Genomic DNA, 19,065 nt, shown 5'->3' with positions numbered 1-19,065 from the left:
AATGGCCCACTTTGCCAAAGTAATGTTCATCAAAGAAGTTTCATGCCTTGTTCTGGCTGTGAAGAAAGAGGCATAAGAAAAGGTAATAGGGCAGAGAAGGGAAATAAGAGAGAACATGGGAAGGAGTGAAGAAAACATTAAGAGGACTTAAAAGTAAAAAGGAGTAGGGAGAGGGGAAACCAGGGGAATCTAGATAACCAAGGACTGCAAATACATGGAAGACAATACAAAAAACAATGTGTCTGGTCTGTGTACTAAAAGTAGCAAAGATGATTGTGAAAATCACGAAGAACGAAAAATAAAAAGAGGCCAGCAGTAAAAAAAAAATCAGAAATGGAGAATGTAAAGAAAAGGAAAAATAAATATGTTTCAGATGAGGCCACAAATAGCACCTTAGTCAGAAGGAGTGAGGTTAGGAAATCTAACTACATAAAGCAAAAAAGAAAATTGAAAAGGTCAAATCTTCCACTAAAAACATTTCAACCAAGGAGAAGAGTCATATTTGTTTAGCAATTAAAATGTTTCTAGGTGGTTTCAATCTTTCCCAACTTTTCTGGACTTAATCAAAGATTTCCCTCTGGCTGACAAAGGGAGACAGTACTTAGACCCCAGACAATGCTTTCTTCAGATTCTGTTCCTCCTCTTCTAGTCTATTTCTATTCTCTACCCTTCCCCAAAGTTGTTCTCTAGCCCCAATCATTTTGCACAAGTGACAGACCAATATCCATCAAATTCTGAACATCATTTCATCCTCTTACATAAGATATTGAATTGTGTTCAACATAAGCATTCTTATGCAGAAGATGCTGAATTACTAAGGCACTAATAAATAACTTAACTTGTGAGGACTCTTAATCACTACCATCATCATCACGACTTCAGAATCCTGTTACGGCAAAGAGGTGACCAGAGTAAAGGCTACTAAGTAAATGAGAAATTAGCTATTACAGGTCACACCAAGCTGCAAAGACTTTGGGTGTGGGTCCAGACTATCATTTGAGGACCATTCCAGCTAAATTTGCAAGAAAACTGTCCAGGTGACGAATAGTTTTAGTCATAGCAAATCATAATAAAACCTATTCAGTCATTAGAGTGGTTTCAATCCACAATAGTAGAGAGAATGCTAATAAAAACATATAGATATACATCTATGTATATATATATATATATATATATATATATATATATGCATATATCTTAAAAAACCCGTAAGAACAGCATAAAATCAAACAACTTAATGAATGGTTTCTCCATCACTCTTAGAAACTACATCTTCTGCATAAGCTAAGTCTACCCAGCACAAAAGTATTTAATAATTCAGCAATTACTGTTTTTAATCATTATACTTGTTTAGAGTAAGGACCATATCTTATGCCCACAGGACCAAACACCTGTTTTGTACAGAGCAGACACTCAATAAAAACATTTTAAAGGATAATTAAGTGATCAAGATCGCGGTTTAGGGCTACCTTCTTAAATAGAAAGTTAATATTACAGGAAGTTATCTTTTTCTGTAAGGTAGAATGTCCTACCACACCATGTCCTGGACAACTCTTCAGATTACTATGTCTTTTACGATAATTTAAACAACTTCCCAAATATAGTAGGGGAAAAAATAGATGTGAAGTTATGATATCTAGATTAGATTCTAACTGTGTGACCCTGGCTAAGTCACTTGACTTCTCTGAGACACATTTCCTCATAAAATAAAAAGAGCAGCATTTATTTGGCTCTCAGGATTGCTGTGAGAATCAATAAGACAATGTATGCAAAATGTTTTGTAACCATAAAGCATTATCTAGCTGTAAGCTGTACTTTATTTATCTGACCAAAGTAATTATTGAATTACCTTATTAGGACGAAATGTTTCACTAAAAATAGGATCTGTAGAAGTCCATGATGCTTTTAGCAGGACCTTTTAAAATATTACATGGTGTAACGTATTCAATGATGTCAGTGGAATAAATATGTATTGGCAATATCTACAATGCATTTATTGACTGTATCTGATGCCTGTTGCAGCCAAAGAGAAGTTTGGTACTTGGAAAAATCTATAATACTATCATCCAGCTTCAAATATTAAAAGTAAAATGAAATGATTTAACACGTCCTACCAATATCCACACAGTGAATTATTATGAGACTTTTCAGGAAGGAAACTTTAAAACACTAGAACAAATACTGGGCTACAAGTGAGGAGGCCTAATTTTAATACTGGCTCTGCTGCCAAATTGGGCAAATAAACATGTTATATGCTTTTGCCTCAATTCCCTCACATGTACAATGTGGATAATGTAGTAATACTTTACCTACTTATCTCACAAAATTATTATGATGATAAAATTAGAATTTATTAGAAAAGTTTACACCACACAACTGGGGTATGCAGACTGGGAGCATTGCTAAAATGAGAGCTATAGCACATACATTCCAGATGGCTTCAATTAGGCATAGCTGAAAAAAAGTATCTCCTCATCAACTTTGTTTATTGAGTGCCTTCTAGGTACCTGGGCACTTAGGACTCAAATATGAAAACAACAACAATAACACAATTTCTGTTTTCAAGATTCTTGAAATATGGTTTAAACACAAGAACTTCAGCTCTAAAACTCCCTATATGTACTCAAAGTCTAAAGACAAGTTTGCTCCAGAGTTTCCTACAAATGGGCATCTTAAGGTAAATATCACTAGCCCTACTAGGGCATTCAAGTGTGGGAGTAAAACATCTCCAAAGGGGGAAAATATACAAAAGAATGAACTGGAAAAATCAGAAATAGAACAGAATAAGAAGCCACGAAGTGATAAGTATTGTTTACCTGTCAGTTGACATTGATTAATCTTGTGTTCTGTGATATCGCTCAGCGACTCAAACACCTGGAGGCAGCTGTCACAGCTGTGCACAGCTTCTTCCTCTAACTCCTCCCCATCTTCTGGCCTTTTCTTACAATCTAATGCATCTCCATCTTCTGTCTTGTCTTCTAATTTACAGTTGGGGTCTGAAAGAAAAGTAAGAGTGTGACTCTGGAGCATCAAAGACCAAATTCCTTTAAAACTGTATTTAATTTTCTTGCTACCAAAAGGACAGAAATGGCATTTTCCTTGGGTTTGTCACCGAACAGGATCACTGCCTGTTCTGTTGCCAAATAAACGGAGGTGATATTCTTCCCTAAAGTTTTTTTTTTCTCTTCTTGGTTTGGCAAGGCACCCTATTTTCATCACTACCATGCAGTCCTCCCACTTCCCCATTAAAACACCCCTTCCATACTCCATGTTAATTTAGTAAAGCTATAGAATGACGCTGAGCACTTTTAAAAATACAAACATAAAGAAAAAGAATAAATCACCTTTAAAATTGAATAGTCTCCAATGAAAAGAAAAAACCAGCATGCTTAAGAATGAATTACTTTTCAGTTAAATATACTGTTTCACGGGAAATTACCAGAATTAGCCAAAAGCCTAGAATAAACTCAGCTAATTACCATAGGCATGAAATTGACCTTTACTCATAAACTGGTCAAAACACACAGTCACCCTATTATTTGCTAGACAGTGGTGGAAAAATAAACTCCACCATACAACAAAATGTACTTACATACACAAACTAGAAGCTACATTTAGCAAGTTTCTCTTGCTTTTGCAGTGTTAAAAAAAAAAGGGGGGGAAGCAGTAGTAAAAAAAAAAAACTGTAGTAAATTGTAACCAGCTATCACTGTATTTGGAAATGTTAATGTTGGATTGGTTAAATATTTTTATAATCCATACCATTATCATTTTCTCTGAAAAGTCAGTAATACAAACACATCTGAATATCAGTGAAGAAGAGACAACACCTGGCATATAATAGGTACTCAACATGTTGATGGAAGTCATTTTCTTTTCATACTAGGATATTATTCCCATCTATTTCCATGACACTACTTTCCCTCGCAGATAACTAATACTCAGAAAAACTTGTATTTATTTATGCTAGGACATACAATTCAGTGACTTAACTATTTGCAATTCTGCTTTTTCTTTTACTACCACTCTCCAAAGTTATAAACAAATAGTGTTGCAGAATTAAGTAAAAGCTAAGTAGTAACTTCTGCATTTACATTTTTTGAGAGAGTTACAGTATATTTATTTAAATAGGACATCATGCAATATTATAAAGAACGTACATGGTTTAAGTTTATTTTTAGTCAAACCTAGATTTTTTTCAATAATTTGATTATGACATAATTGGTAAGTTCTCATCAAACATTCACAAAAATCTCAATAAATCCTCCTAAAAAATATTGTTCTGGAGAAGTCGATGCAATCTCATCACAACCTCCTTTACCCTGAAAACGATACCTCCAGCTGCCTGGTCTTAATGCAATGCCACTAGTCACACTGAGTTTCATGTAAAGCCCTCCCACTTTTCCTGCAGCTGTTGCAAACTCCTTTTCCCTAACTGCAATAAATAGAAGCCAGACCACCACTCCCCAAATGATTCTCATATGCCTAAAATCCACCTATGTGTCAACAAGAATTAATAAAATTTTATCATCCAGGAATCTTGCAGATCATGAAAACTGATAAGAGTTTACCTCAAAGAAAATACAGCATGAAAAACAAAGTCACTTTATTTCTTTTTTTCTTAAATTGAATTAGTCAAGTTAAATATTTAAGTGGAGTTGCTATTTGAAAGGTATTATTCAAATCATCTACCTGTTGTCTGTATCAAAATGAAGAAACAACTAGAGGGTATTTGCAATTTGTTTTAATACAGTACATGACATAATACTGTATGTAAATGTTAGAATCAGCAATGATTACTTCAGGATGATAAAGAAGAAGGGGAGCAGGTAGAGAGGAGGAATCCTGTAGAAATAATTTTCTTGAGGCAAAAAAATACTAAATGCCTACAAATCGTAAAAGCTGCCACCCGTACTTATACTTTTCAGAGGTGATTCCTTCTACATTGTCAGCCCAATAAAGCTGCCCCTTACTCATTTCTGATATTTCATCTGGAGCGTCAGAAGCTATAAACAATCAAACTTCCCAAGTTCCTCTACAGGCTTTAACCAAATGCTTTAAAATACTGCCAGGTTAGAGAGCAATTCAGGAAAAGAAATAACTGTCTTAACTATTGCAGCCTGACCCCAACATCATTAAACACTTGTTGGAAGGCAGCATGTGCGCACACTGCATACATGAGTTGTTTAGCTTGAACTCCCAGATTCATCTCATAAAACTGACAGCGCTCAGGGAAATATGGGTGCTGGGTCTGAATTTTAACATGTGTATTTAAATGCTACACATAAAGTTTACAGACTTGTTTGTTTTAAAATAAGGATAGAGTCTGACTGCTGTATCAGGACAGAAAGAAAAAGGCAGAAATCCCCATATTTCTTATTCAAGAATATTAACACTTGAAAAGAATCCAATCACACCCACTGTATAAATACAAAAAAAAAATGAATCAAAACATGTGACATTGGATGCACTGGCCCTAAAGAATTCCTCCGGTCAACCCTTCTTATATGGTGTCCAGTTATTAAAATTAGGGGCATTTTAAAAGTAATAAAAAATTTTGGGTTTTTTGTTTTTTGTTTTTGTTTTTTGCTTCCACTTCTACATTTACAGATATAACCCTACAGGGACCTAAGTCAGTCAAGCTTATTCACTTCTGCTGCAACTTTAGAATGCATGCTCCAGCCAACTGGCGAATTTGTTTTTAGGTCAACACTTAAGTGGGACCCTCTGGGAGATGGGTTCGATTATAGCCTATGATGCCTTAGTGTAATGAGTTCTTGAAGTCTCAGCCACTTTCTTGGTAGGTGGATTTATACATCCTTCGTTTTCATAAAGACTCTCCCATTTATGTTCAAAATGTCTTTAGGATTTGTTTGCTTGGGGCTTTCCCCCTCTCTGTCACTATCATTTGGAAAGATTTGGGGCAATTTTAAATGACAATCAACCTCCTTTCCCAGAGGTAGCTACACTTCAGTAATTGCACAGAGCCTTTGTTATGCAGTTTTTATAAAGCCCTTTGAGATCCTAACACAAAAAAGTATTTTATTACTATGCTATCCATCCTAATTGGCTTTCTCTTTCCTACTTTCAGCCTTACTAACTGTATGTTTAACCCTAACCCCTCACTCCATGTCCACTCTATTCACTGCATTAAATTTATTAACGCTTTCAAATGTTACTCCCTCTACATCTAAAACTAGCAAACGCCTCCTGTCCTCAAGTTCTTGCCTACTACAAACACTGCCCCAGACATGGAGCACAGCCTACCATCCTTCTGTCCCAATCATCTACCACAAATGCTGCCACAGACCACCACAGGGGAGGTAACATACACATAAACTCATCTTTCACCTCTTCCTTTCTGACCTGTCTGCAAAGATTCAAGGAATAATTAGCCAAAATAGAAAAGAGGCCTGAATTTGGAACAGAAGTAAATTCAGCTGTGAACACAATAAAAAATGAATGGCTTCTTCTGTTACTGACCATTTTAGCATTATTTATAAATGGAAATTAAAAAGAAGTATGATTTTCCCATTACTGCATTCTGGTAGGTGGCGTTTTCCTCCTTCTCCTCCTTCTCCTTTCCCTTTTTCTCCTCTTCCTCCTCCTCCTCCTCCTAAGAGATGTTATTGCTGTAACTTGGTCTAATAAAACCACAACTTTGGGGAAAATGAAAAATTGCCCTGGCTTAAAAGAGTTGGAGGCAATAAACCCATGGACTTCAATTAATTTCAAGTGTGGGATCAGTTTAAGGCTGAGCAGCAGAAATTCTATTCTGTCCATGTAAAAATGAGGTTTCACCACATTTACTTTTTATAACCTATATAAAAGTCAAGTAAAAGTAATGAATATCTAAAAGCCATCTCAGTGGACTGGCCAAGACTATCTGTATTCCTGAAACTCATCTTACATATTTCTCTCTGTGCAACAAGGATCCATGCCTGATCAGAGCTAAAATGTCAAACTACTGAGAAAACAGCCCAATTTCTAATCCATTTCACTGCCTTGTAATGGACCTCCTTCCAAGCCACTTTCGCATGGAAAAGCACTGGCCAAAGAAAGGAAAACTTAAGAGATCATGTGGTTATAATTATTACCAGGCAAGGAATATTTCTGCAGCTCAGTGGTAAAGTAAAACTCTGTCGCTCTCTGCTCCCAATAGTGTCCATCGCAAAACAACTGCCTCATTAAATCTCTGCAGTAAGATTAATATGCCGTAGCTGCACTACATTTATAACTTGGTACTCTATAAAAAGCACATTTAATGGTAAGAGCCAGAGCTTAGATACAAAGTATTACTATAAAAACTTCTGGCAGCATGTACACAGGGCAGGCCTTCTCTGCCCCTTGCAGAAGATAGAAAGGAGGTTATTCCTGGTTAATTCCAATCATCAGCCCCTACCTAAAACCCAAAATCAGTTTTTATAAGGGTGGAAGAACATGAGATAGAGGGAGTGATGTAAATATGTGAATGTGAGAAGACTACTTAGTAACAAAAACTGGCAAGAGATGAATGAACTAAAATACACAGACTTAGACACACATGCAATGTTAAAACTGGACCATTTCCTAAGTCGATTCTACAGTCATAGCCAGCTTTTCACCAAATTAAACAACCATGGCATTTATTAATGCTCAACCCTGAATCAACTAATACCATTGGAACAGGTCCAGAGAACTGCCAATAAAAAGTACACAGAATATTCTGCTTAAAAGCAAACCTTCAGTTAAGTCCCCATGAATTCCTGAAGAGCAAGTTAATGAACTAACTGTGAAAAACATAAAGACTTAAGGAAATGCATTCAAAATGTCCTGTGTCAGAAGTAAAATATTTTCCTCAAATTAAAATGTATTATTTTATTACGAAAAACTGATGAAATATTGAAGAGAATCCAATCACATCCACTGCATAAAGAGTAAACAAACAAATCAAAACATTTGAAATTGGATGCCTTAGCACACTCTGGTCAGCCTTTCTTTCTTACAGAATGTCTAGTTATTAAAATATGTTCCACATGTTGTGATATTGATGGGTGTTCATTCTTATACCTGTGTTATATTTTAAAAATCATTACAATTTAGCACTTAGCATATAGTAGGAACTCAAAAAATGTGTGCTACATCAATGAATTATACATATATGCGAAAGTTCCCTTTGTCACTACCAGAAGTAGATGGCCCATTGACAATCCTTTCATTCATGAGTACTTCATAGCAAGCTATAACTATTTCTGCCCAGAGTACACTTTAAAAGGTCCACATTTTATACAAAGGTCTAGTCTTTTAATTTTTGCTGACATATCTAGAATCCCCTTGCCTAAAAACCAAACTAATCTGTTGCCTATTTAAATCAGACCTTCCTCTTTAAGGGTTTTCAAATGTATTTTGCTGGTCTTACTTTAACATATTAGAAAAATAAGGAAAAACATATCACCTCAGAGTTTCAAAAAAATATCAATTTCCTTTTCAGGAGATAGTCTAACCAGGAGTGGTAGCATTCCTGGTACCCTGAAAATGATGTATGGAATTATTCATTTTTCCTTTGTCGGCTCTAGAAATACATTTGAGGTTGAAGCCCCATAAGATGAAAACACACTTAGGGAACATAAATTGCACACTATTATAAAATGGCAAGCAGGTACTAATGAAGGAATGCAGCATTACCAGACTGTGTGGTCGTCTGTCCTACACCCTCCTGATGGTCCTCTGCCTCATTTTCTTCTACTGTCAAGAAAAGGTAAACAAACAAAACAGAACAAAATAAAACAAAGATGTTAGGTGGGGTAGCTGAAATGAACATCATTGATCTTCGGACTCAGTCCTGAAGGTCAGTTATGGCCACCCAACATATATGATGACCAATTATTAAGAGCATTAAGACTTTTCTCTATCCTACTGAAACCAAGCAGTTGATGTGAAGAAAAGATGCTTGTATTAAGGAAGAAAAACATTTAGGGAAAGTTTTCTGTCTAACCATGTCATTATATTTTAGATATCACATTGCTGCTTTAAGAATTTTTTTTCATGAATTTCTCTCCTTTTTCTACCTTCTTAGTCTTCCTAGATAGCAAGATACCATTATTGTCAGTCACCAAAAGTCAGACACTATGCTAAGGGCTAGAGACAGAAAGAAAGGCAACAAAGACACACAGTCTATGCTTTCGAGCAGAATACATTCTAATAGAGAAGACAACATGTAATATTTAGCTACATGCGAGTAGCATAGAGACTATATGAAAGTAATCTGCAAGGGGAAGGAATCAGCAGGTATGAGAACTAGAAAAAGTTTCCTATAGAAGGTGGGATTTAGGCTGAGTTTTGAAGGAAGCCAGGGAAACCTGGAGATTGAAGAGAAAGAGAAGAGCATTCCAGGCCTGAGACTTAGTGCAAAGGCATGGAAAGGAAACAGGGAACATTATGTGCAAGGACCCGCAAATAAGCATTTTCTAAGCTGGATTGTAGAATGCATGGAGGTGAGTAAGGTTGAAAAGCTAAGAAGGGACTTGGCAATGAAGAGATTTAAATGCCAAACAGATGAGTTTATAATTGATACTAGAGAGAACCACTGGAGTTCCTGGAGCTGAGAGGTATAATATATGCTTTTAGAAAAAATAACATTGCCAGCAAGTGGAAGATAGTAGAGTGCAGAAAGATATGAGGCAGGGAAACCAGTGAACCAAACTACAGGAAGTTTAAATTTTCTGTGGGGATTTTTTCATCCTAAAGGTGCATCTTGGCGTTTGAAGGCCAAGAAGGAAAGAAACAGAGGCAGAATATCTAAGGAGCACATTCCAAAAAGTGAATTTCTTACTGCTCTTGATCTACAGTGGAACTACTTGCATTATACTGAGATGGAACCATGGGTGGGAAGAAACCAACCTCGATAAGAAAAGAAACAAGAGCTTTTTATGGCCAAGCAAAAATAGTCTCCTTTTAAAATCTGAAACTTCCTCAAGTACCTTCAGCTACTCAACCATCTATTGAGTTTTTCACTATCTTTACCACAAGAGTCAAATTAAAACAAATGTAGACCAAAAAAATTGCCCAATATCTCTTCTTTTGCCCTTTCTTCCTGTCCATTACAATTAGAACCTAATTTAAATATCAGTAACATGTTAGATATCAATATGATTCTCTCAAACCAGCAAATCTTTTAAATGAATCATGATGACTATTCAGATGATATCTTGTTAAAATACCTACTTCAATCAATCAATGACAAGTCTGCATCACAGACTTAAAGGATTCCATAATTCCCACATTTCCTCTTCTTATTTTCTCCCCTCAACCAATTTACCCTTTATCCCATTTCCCCCAAATCACGAAGGATGTTGATTACAAAGGTGGTGGAAATTTGGAAAGTAAAAATAAAAACATTTTTAAAAAAACCTGTGTTGGGGGCAGCTAGATGTCATAGTGGATAGAGCACTGGCCCTGGAGTCTGGAGGATCTGAGTTCAAATCCAACCTCAGACACATGATACTCACTAGATGTGTGATGCGGGGCAAGTCTCTTAACCCTGATTGCCTCGCCAATAAAAATAAAAATTAAAAAAACAAACAAACAACCTGTGTCACAAGGATTAAAGGTTGACCCTGCAGGCATTTATCAAAGTTTTCACTGACTGGAGAGAGATTTTTGTCACTTGAGTCTTATTTCAGACATAAACACAACAGTCAAAAATAAGGGAAATTTTAAATACAAGGAGAAAAATAACTTAAAGATACTTAGTTACTGTCTTTTCATAAAAATTAAAGCAGTAGTAGATCACACATTCATTAACGACATTCTATAACCAAGGAGAACTGACATAAGAGAGACGGGAGAGAGAGAGCACGAAAGAGAGATAGTCATAGTGTATGATCTTTGTGATACATTGCTGCAATCTCCTTACTAATATTTTATTTAAATTTTTTGTATAACTACTCATTAAGGAAATTGATCTGTAGTTTTCTTTCTCTGTTTCCACTCTTTCTAGTTTAGGTATCAAAACCATATTTGTGTCATAAAAAGAACTTTGTAAGACTCCTTCTTTGCCTATTTATTTTTTCAAATAGTTTGTATACTATTGGGATTAATTGTTCCTTGAATGTTTGGCAGAATCCACTTGTAAATCCATTTGGTTCTGGGGATTTTCTTGTAGGAAGCACATTGATGGCTTGTTCAATTTCTTTTCTAAGATAGGTTTATTTAAATATTCTACTTTTCCCATATTAATCTGGGCAGTTTACATTTTTGTAAATATTCCTCTATTTCACATAAATTGTCCGTTTTACTGACATGTAATTAGATAAAATAACTCCTAATAACTGCTTTAATTTCATCTCCATTGGTAGTGCATTCACCTTTCCATTTTTGATACTGGTAATTTGGTTTTGTTTTTTTTTAATCAAATTAACCAATGGTTTATTTATTCTATTGTCTTTCTTCATAAAAACAGCTCCTAGTTTACCAGTTCAATTTTTTTAACATTCAATTTTATTATTCTCTCCTGTGATTTTTCAGGATGTCCATTCTGGTGTTTAATTGGGGATTTTAAAAATTTGTTCTTTTTCTAGTTTTTTTTTTTTACTTGCATGCCCAGTTCTTTGACTTTATTTATGTTTGCATTTAGAGATGCAAAATTCCCCTAAGTATTGCTTTGGCTTCATCTCACAAATTTTGGATTTTGTCTCACTGTCATTATCTTTAATGAAATGATTGATTATTTCTGTGGTTTGTTCTTTAACCAACTCATTCTTTAGGATTCAATTGTTTAATCCCAACTAACTTTTAATCTATGTCTCCACAGTACTTTTTTAAATGTAATTTTATTTCACTGTGGTCTGAAAAGGGTACATTTAATATTTCTACTTTTCTGCATTTGGTTGTGAAATTTTTATATCTTGATACATGGTCAATTTTTGTGAAGTGCCACAAACAGCTCGGAAACAGGTATGTTCCTTTCTATTCCCATTCAGTTTTTTTCCAGAGGTTTATCATATCTTACTTTTCTAAGATTCTATTCATCTCCTTGACTTCTTTCTTATTTATTATATCATTAGATTTATCTAGCTCTGAAAGGAGACGTTGAGGTCCCCCACAAGTATAGTTTTACTTCCTATTTCCTCCTGCAATTCATTTAACTTTTCCTTTAAGAATCTGGATTCTGTGCCATTTGGAGTATATAGGTTTAGTTTTGATATAACTTCATTGTCTACAACTCCCTTCAGCAAGATGTAATTTCCCTGATTATCCCTTTTAATTAGGACTATTTTTGCTTTAGCTTTATTTGAGATCATGATTTCTACCCCTGCCTTTGTTATTTCAGCTAATGCGTAATAAGTCTGCTCCAGTCCCTCATTTTAACTCTATGTGTCTCTGTTTAAGTATGTTTCTTGCAAATAACACATTGTTGGATTCTAGTTTCCAATCCATTCTGGTATCCACTTCTGTTTTATGGGTGAGTCCATCCCATTTATATTCAGTTATGAGTATTAACTGCACATTTCCCTCCCTCCTATTCCCCCGTCTCTCTTTCTCTTTCTCTCTCTTTCTCTCCTCTGTAATCTATTTTGATTCTGAACACTGGTTTATCTTCCTTTCCTTTTATCACCTCCTTCCTTTCTGCTTTCTTTCATCTGCCTTTCCTTTTATCATCCCCTGCTCTTTAATTATCCCCCTACTCCTGCTACTTCTCTAGTAGGTAAAATAGATTTCTATTACCAATTGATTATGTATATATGTATGTATGTATATATATATTACATATATATACATATTTTTCCCCTTTTTCAACCAATTTAGATGTGACTGAAGTTCATGTTGCACCCCGCCATTTTCCCTTCTACTGTAAAAGCTCTTCCTTATATGCCTCTTTTATGTAAGATAATTTTCACCATTCTTCCTCTCCCTTCTTCCTTCTCCCAGGGCATCCATCTTTTTTGCCTATCCATTTTTTTACATCATTCCTACACCCTCTTTCTATGTAGAATCTTTCTAACTGTCCTAATAATGATGCAGTTCTTAGGAGTTACAAGTATTATCTTCTCATGTGGGAATATAAACAGTGTAACCTTATTGAGATTGTTATAATTTCTCTCTCATATTTAACTTTTTATGCTGCTCTTGACTCTTGTATTTGAAAGTCTGATTTTCTATTCAGCTCTGGTCTTTTCACCAAGAATGCCTGAAAGTCCTCTATTTAATTAAATATCCATTTTTTGCCTTGATGGCTCATACTGTTTTCTGGGCAGGTTATTCTTGGTTGTAATCCCAACTCTTTTGTCTTCCAGGATATCATATTCCAAGTCTTCCATTCCTTTACTGTGGTAGCTGTTAAATCTTGTGTGATCTTGACTATGGCTCCATGATATTTGAGTGATTTCTTTCTGGATGCTTGGAGTCTTTTCTCTTCAACCTGCAAATTCTGGAATTTGGCTATAATATTCCTGATAATTTTCATTTTGGAATCTCTTTCAGGTGGGGATCAGTAGATTCCTTCAATTTCTATTTTCCCCTCTGGTTCTAGGATATCAGCACAGTTTTCCTTGGCAATTTCTTGAAATATGATATCTAGGCGCTTTCATTAATCATGGCTTTCAGGTAATTTAATAATTCTGAAGTTATCTCTCCTTTATCTATTTGCCAGGTCAGTTGTTTTTCCACATTTTCTTCTATTTTTCAGCCTTTTGACCTCTTTTTACTGTTTCTTGACATCTTGTGGAGTCATTAGCTTCCACTTGCACAATCCTAATTTTTAAGGAATTATTTTCTCTGGTGAACTTTTGTACCTCTTTTTTCTATTTGGTCAATTCTGTTTTTTAAAGCATTATTTTCATCAGTGAATTTTTTTTACCTCTTTTTCAATTTGGCCAATTTTGGTTTTTTAGGTGTTATTTTCTTCAGTATTTTTGTACCTCTTTTACCAAGCTGTTAATTGGCTATTTATAAATATCTTCCTTTGCTTTCATTTCTTTACCTAATTTTTCCCCTACCACTCTATAAAAAAAATTAAGCTTTTATAAAAAAAATTAACTCTTCTAAGAATTCTTGTTGAGCTTGTGTCTAATTCACATTTTTTTTGAGATTTTGCTTGTAGCTGTTTTGATTTCACTGTCTTTTGAGTTTGTGTCTTGATGTTCTCTTTCACTATAGCAGATTTTTATAGTCGAGTTCCTTTGTTATTGTTGTTGTTTGCTCATTTTCCCACCCTATTTCTTGATTTGGAACTTTATGTTAATTAGGGCTCTGTTCCCATTGTGGTCATGGAGGGGATCTGTCTCAAATTTCAGGTTTTCGTGCACTCCTGTCTTCAGAGCCAGGTCTGAGAGTTTTAGAAGTTTTCAGCTTTCCAAGGTGATGTGATTGTGTCCAGCTTGAGAACTCTCAAAGCAGCTGCTATTTCTGTTGCCACCACCTAGTCCCACCACTGGTGTTTCATTCATGTGGTCTCCAGATAAGCCTCCTCCTCCATATCACAGATCTTTCTTTCTGACCTTTTATGTCTTGGTTTGGAAGAATGTCTCCTTGAGCTTTTGTTGGCTCTGCCACTCTAGAATTCAATTTAATGTGTTATTTTAAAGTTATTTGTTTTGGGGTTTTTTTGTTGGTTTTTTTTTTTTGGCTAGGCAATGGGGTTAAGTGACTTGCCCAGGGTCACACAGCTAGTAAGTGTTATGTGTCTGAGGCCGGATTTGAACTCAGGTCCTCCTGAATCTAGGGCCAGTGCTCTATCCACTGCGCCACCTAGCTGCTCCAATTTTAAAGTTATTTGGAGAAGAATGTTGGGACAGTTCAGCTGTCTTAGCTCCACCTGTAGAAGTACTTTCTGTGTCTCCTTTAAGTGATATTACCATGAATGAGCCTAACACAGGTTAACTTGTAAAACTGGATGGGGAAGCATTTCTAAACACACTACCTGATACAATGTGCTCCTTAATAATTATCAAGAAGAAAAATACTACTGTGTATATGTACATTCCATTTTTTTTAAGTGATGTGCACTCATGAAAATCAACTCAGTTACCCATTGTAGAAGAGTTGCTTCTGTGAATCTGGTTATATATATTTACTGCTGAGATATAGCTAGAGTTATTATCTGTCATAAAAATAAAGAATTGCTGAACTCAACTAAAGGTTGTGGGATGTTTCACAAAATCCCTCTCCCCCCCAAGAAAAAAGCCAACTGTGAACACTGAGTTTCTATCCAATCTAGAATTATCCTTATTCTCAAAGGATAGAGAAAGTGCTATTGATTTGATTTGATTTGATTTCTTTTTAGCTGCACTTCCTTGCCATACCATCTCACTTCACTGGGAAGGGAACTGTCATCAAAATTATATAGGAAAGAGGTGTAAAGACAATTAAAAAAGAAGACATCTTTCTCAGTTGTCTTTAGTTAGCCTACTTCTAGAAGGCCCATTTAAAAAAAGATGGATATCCCATTATGGATAGATGTTTTCTTTCTTTCTCTTTCTTTCTCCCTCCCTCCCTCCCATCCTCCCTTTCTTCCTTCCTTCTTTCCCTTTCTTAAATACATTCTTTGGACTAAAGACAGTTTAATATCAAATAAAGAAGGAAATTAAGAGATTTATAAACTAATGCATATTTTCATTAAATGAAAAATTAAAGAACTGAAGCTATGATTTATGGCTTTAGGGCTAGTACAAAACACAATAAAATAAAACTATACATAACTGAAAAAAAGATTCATTTTGTTCTACTCTAGTTGGGTTAATAAATTTTAAAATGCATACTATCTTGAATTTCTATGGCTTTTTCAGCTTGTTAAACAAAACAAGAAATCCACACATCCCGAAATAAACTATAAAAATAGATCATTATTGATTTAGTACATTTCTGTAACACTTTCCTTAAGGAATGTGAAACAAACAAGAGAAACCTAATAGCATCCTCTTAAAAATATTTGAATTGTACTTTTCATTTCCTAGAATACAAAAATTATTCCATAGGCCTCCATGTGAGTTTAGTTAGTATGAAGTTTTAGCTGTCTGTTCCCAAACTGCATTTAAAAATGCACTTTTTCCTACAGAACCTTACCAAATGTGCATTCAATCTGCATGTTTGAGTATCTGCAGACAAGTAATAAAGAAACCAGCTCCATTAGCATAATCAATATACAATTTACAGAGCTACCCAGATAGAACAGAAAGTGAACGTGTGTGCCATTATTTTAGTAAATACAAATTTATAGTATTTTCTGAAAGTATTTCCCACCTATCTAACCTCACTTTTATCCATCTAGCCTGTTTATGTAAAGTGAGGGGAGGAATGATGTACGTTATATTACCCAAATCTTTAAATGTGCACAGTTCAATCAGTCACATACTTGAGAGGGAGGATAAAACATTGTTTGCTAAAGATAACAATATAATCCCCTTCATATTCTTATACACGCATGTGCGCTCACACTCACACATACAAATGCATCTTTTTTTTTTAATGTGGAACCTGCATCTAAATTTTTGATATTTGGGAAAGAAGAGTATGTCTCACCCCACCTTCCTTTAAAAAAATGAGAAAACTAACATTCCCAACACTTCAACTAATAGACACTGTTTGAAAAAGCCTCCTGAAATCCTACATTAATCTAAGTGACCAAAACTCAAAACCATAGGAACAATTTATCTTTCTAACTCACTCCTTCCCTTCCCTCATCTTCCCCCCTTCTCTCACTGTTTGTCTGTCTCTTCCTCTCTCCCCCATCTCTGTCTCTGCCTCTTCTATTTTCACACATACACATGTATGATTTTATGTGTATGTTTGTATGTATGAATGCATAGACATATTACTAAACCACCTTTCTAGATTTCTAGAACATGTGGTTTTTAATCATTTGTACCATTGGATTAACTGTAAAACTGTGTTCTGAGTCATCTACACCACAGATGTCAAAAATGTTCTACCAGCCCCTGAGCCATGCGTCCCCAGAGTCATCATATATATGCATGCTTCTTAACAACAATGAATCTTTTCCTAAAACAGTTTCTTTTTCTTTTACCTTGTATGCTACCTCATTCATAACGTCAATTAAGACGTGCTTTTCTGAAGTAGCTAGGTAGAAGTGAATTTTGCTTTGTTTTGTTTTTTTTAAAAAAGTTCTGTACCATTTTTTTAAAAAGTCAAATTATACATACCACTATGCAACCCAAACCAAATTCAAGTAAATGGATTTCCCAACCCTGTAGTCTGGAAAGCTCTACCCTGGCTCCTAATTCTAGCCAGTCAACAAAACCTAGGAAGAGGAAATAGCACAGATAGCAACTTGGGAGTTCAATGAATAGTCACAGCAAAAGTACTGGCAGGCACACAGTTAGAAAAATAATGATAAGGACATAGATCATGTGATCAAGGTTACCTTTTATACCATATTGTTCTTCTAAAGGTGCAGAACCTATCCCAGAACAACTCAGTTGTTGACTGAAGCACTTTTAAATATTGAAACACTATTCAATCTTTTTTTTTTCAAAGTCATAAGGATGAGTTGGAAAAGTCATCTGGGGAGCTGAATCACTTTGGTTACAAGAAGGTCCAGCCTAATCTGACAACAGAACAGAGTGCCACTTTATTCATATAATGTTGGAGCTAGAAGAAATATAGTCCAACCATTTTTTGTTTTCACAGTTGATCAAAATGAGTCCCAGAGAGGTGACATGGACTGTATGATATAATTTCCAGGGAAATACAGAGGTTCTTCTCCTTCCACCCCATTCCCCAGACACCTACTCCACCTACTCCCATTTGTCTGAGATCGCTTTAATAACAGATGAGCCAAAGCCTTTCATTCCAAAATCAGAGCTAAAGCTTAAAAATCAAATACCCGTGGGAGAGGTAACATACTGATTTAAATTTAAGCTAAGGTCCAAATAACTGACAGTAGGTACTTTCTGCTAAGCAGTTTTTGACAATGGGCAAAGGCCACTGGAACTTGAACTGGGAGGAAAGGCCACTGAAAGGATAAAAGGGGAGACTGATATCATTAAATAGAAACTTTATTTGCCTAACAATTTTGCCTGTTCTAAGGCCATAATGCTTCTTTCATTAACTAATGGTCAGATTAGAAACTGAGGCTGATCCAGAGTCAGGAGGATTGGCTATATAACCCACTTTTGCCATTAACTATCTGTGCTATTCTGTGGTAATTGTTTGCCTTCTCTATGCCTCAGTTTCCTCTCTACAAAATGGGTACAGTGATTTAACCTTCTATCTTATGTGGTTCTTTTGAGGAACAAACGAGGTAATAGATGGGATAGTTTTTCAAAAAGTTTAATGGAGCTAAACACATAAAATTTATTAAATTATTACAATAATAAAATAGGACTTTTTAGTGCCTTAATGCCTACCTGGTAAATAGACCTATGAAAGTATAACAGAACCCTAAGGCTAGGTGCCAACCAAACATCTCAAAAGAATGAAATAGTTGAGGTCTCTTGTTCTCTTTTCCAAAAACACATATTCCCCAAAGCAAAACAAACATGGAAATGAGGGTCAAAATCCTTCATTTGGTATATCAGCATCATTATTAGCATTCCTTTGGGGAGCACAACTTTCTTTCCAGAAAACTCTTTTCAGAAGTTTCCTTACATTGAGGAAAATGAGTTGTGGAAATCCTAGGAAAAAAACATGCTTGGCATTCTTCTGTGGCTTTCTGTGAAAGGGGCCGGGGTGTGATGGGAAGCCATATTTCCTCCCTTCTTTCTTTCTTTCTTTTTTTTTTTTGGCAATTGGGGTTAAGGGACTTGCCCATGGTCACAGTTAGTAAGTGTCAAGTGTTTGGTTTGAGCCAAATTTGAACTCAGGTCCTCCTGACTTCAGGGCCGATGCTCTATCCATTGCACCACCTAGCTGCCCCTCCTCCCTTCTTTCCTTCACTTTGGTGCAGGGCAATTAGAAAATAGCCCAAGACAAAGCACAAGCCAGGGAGCTTTGCAAGGCATGGGATGACTCATTGGCTGCTGAAGGCCGTTCTACTTCTAAAACTCCATGATTCTGTAGACAGATTCTGAAGACATACTTCAGCATGGGACCACTTTAGATTCTCGTCTATGTGTAATTACATGCTTG

General features: G+C 35.6%; 1 protein-coding gene across 13 annotated transcripts in view; it reads right to left on the bottom strand.

Annotated features, from left to right (window-relative positions):
- ZNF521 (zinc finger protein 521) overlaps positions 1-19,065 on the bottom strand; it is a 345,041-nt gene that overhangs the window by 301,257 nt on the left and 24,719 nt on the right. For 8 of the 13 annotated variants that reach the window (XR_013486230.1, XM_078153455.1, XM_078153448.1 and 5 more), the window contains 2 exons: positions 8,665-8,724; positions 2,817-2,996 (listed from right to left, as the gene is read on the bottom strand). Coding sequence is in view for 9 of the 13 variants with exons in the window: in XM_078153448.1 (XP_078009574.1) it covers positions 2,817-2,996; positions 8,665-8,724 (240 nt within the window). In the remaining 4 variants the exon portion in view is untranslated. The remainder of the gene's footprint in view (positions 1-2,816; positions 2,997-8,664; positions 8,725-19,065) is intronic. The other 5 variants (XM_078153457.1, XM_078153453.1, XM_078153452.1 and 2 more) reach the window with 2 other exon arrangements.

The sequence above is a fragment of the Phascolarctos cinereus genome, unplaced genomic scaffold (genome assembly GCF_003287225.1).
Source record: "Phascolarctos cinereus isolate Bilbo 61053 unplaced genomic scaffold, phaCin_HiC Scaffold_4;HRSCAF=312, whole genome shotgun sequence".
Taxonomy (NCBI): Eukaryota; Metazoa; Chordata; class Mammalia; order Diprotodontia; family Phascolarctidae; genus Phascolarctos; species Phascolarctos cinereus.
Note: the sequence above shows the minus strand (reverse complement) of the source record. Positions and strands in the feature narration are given on the sequence as shown.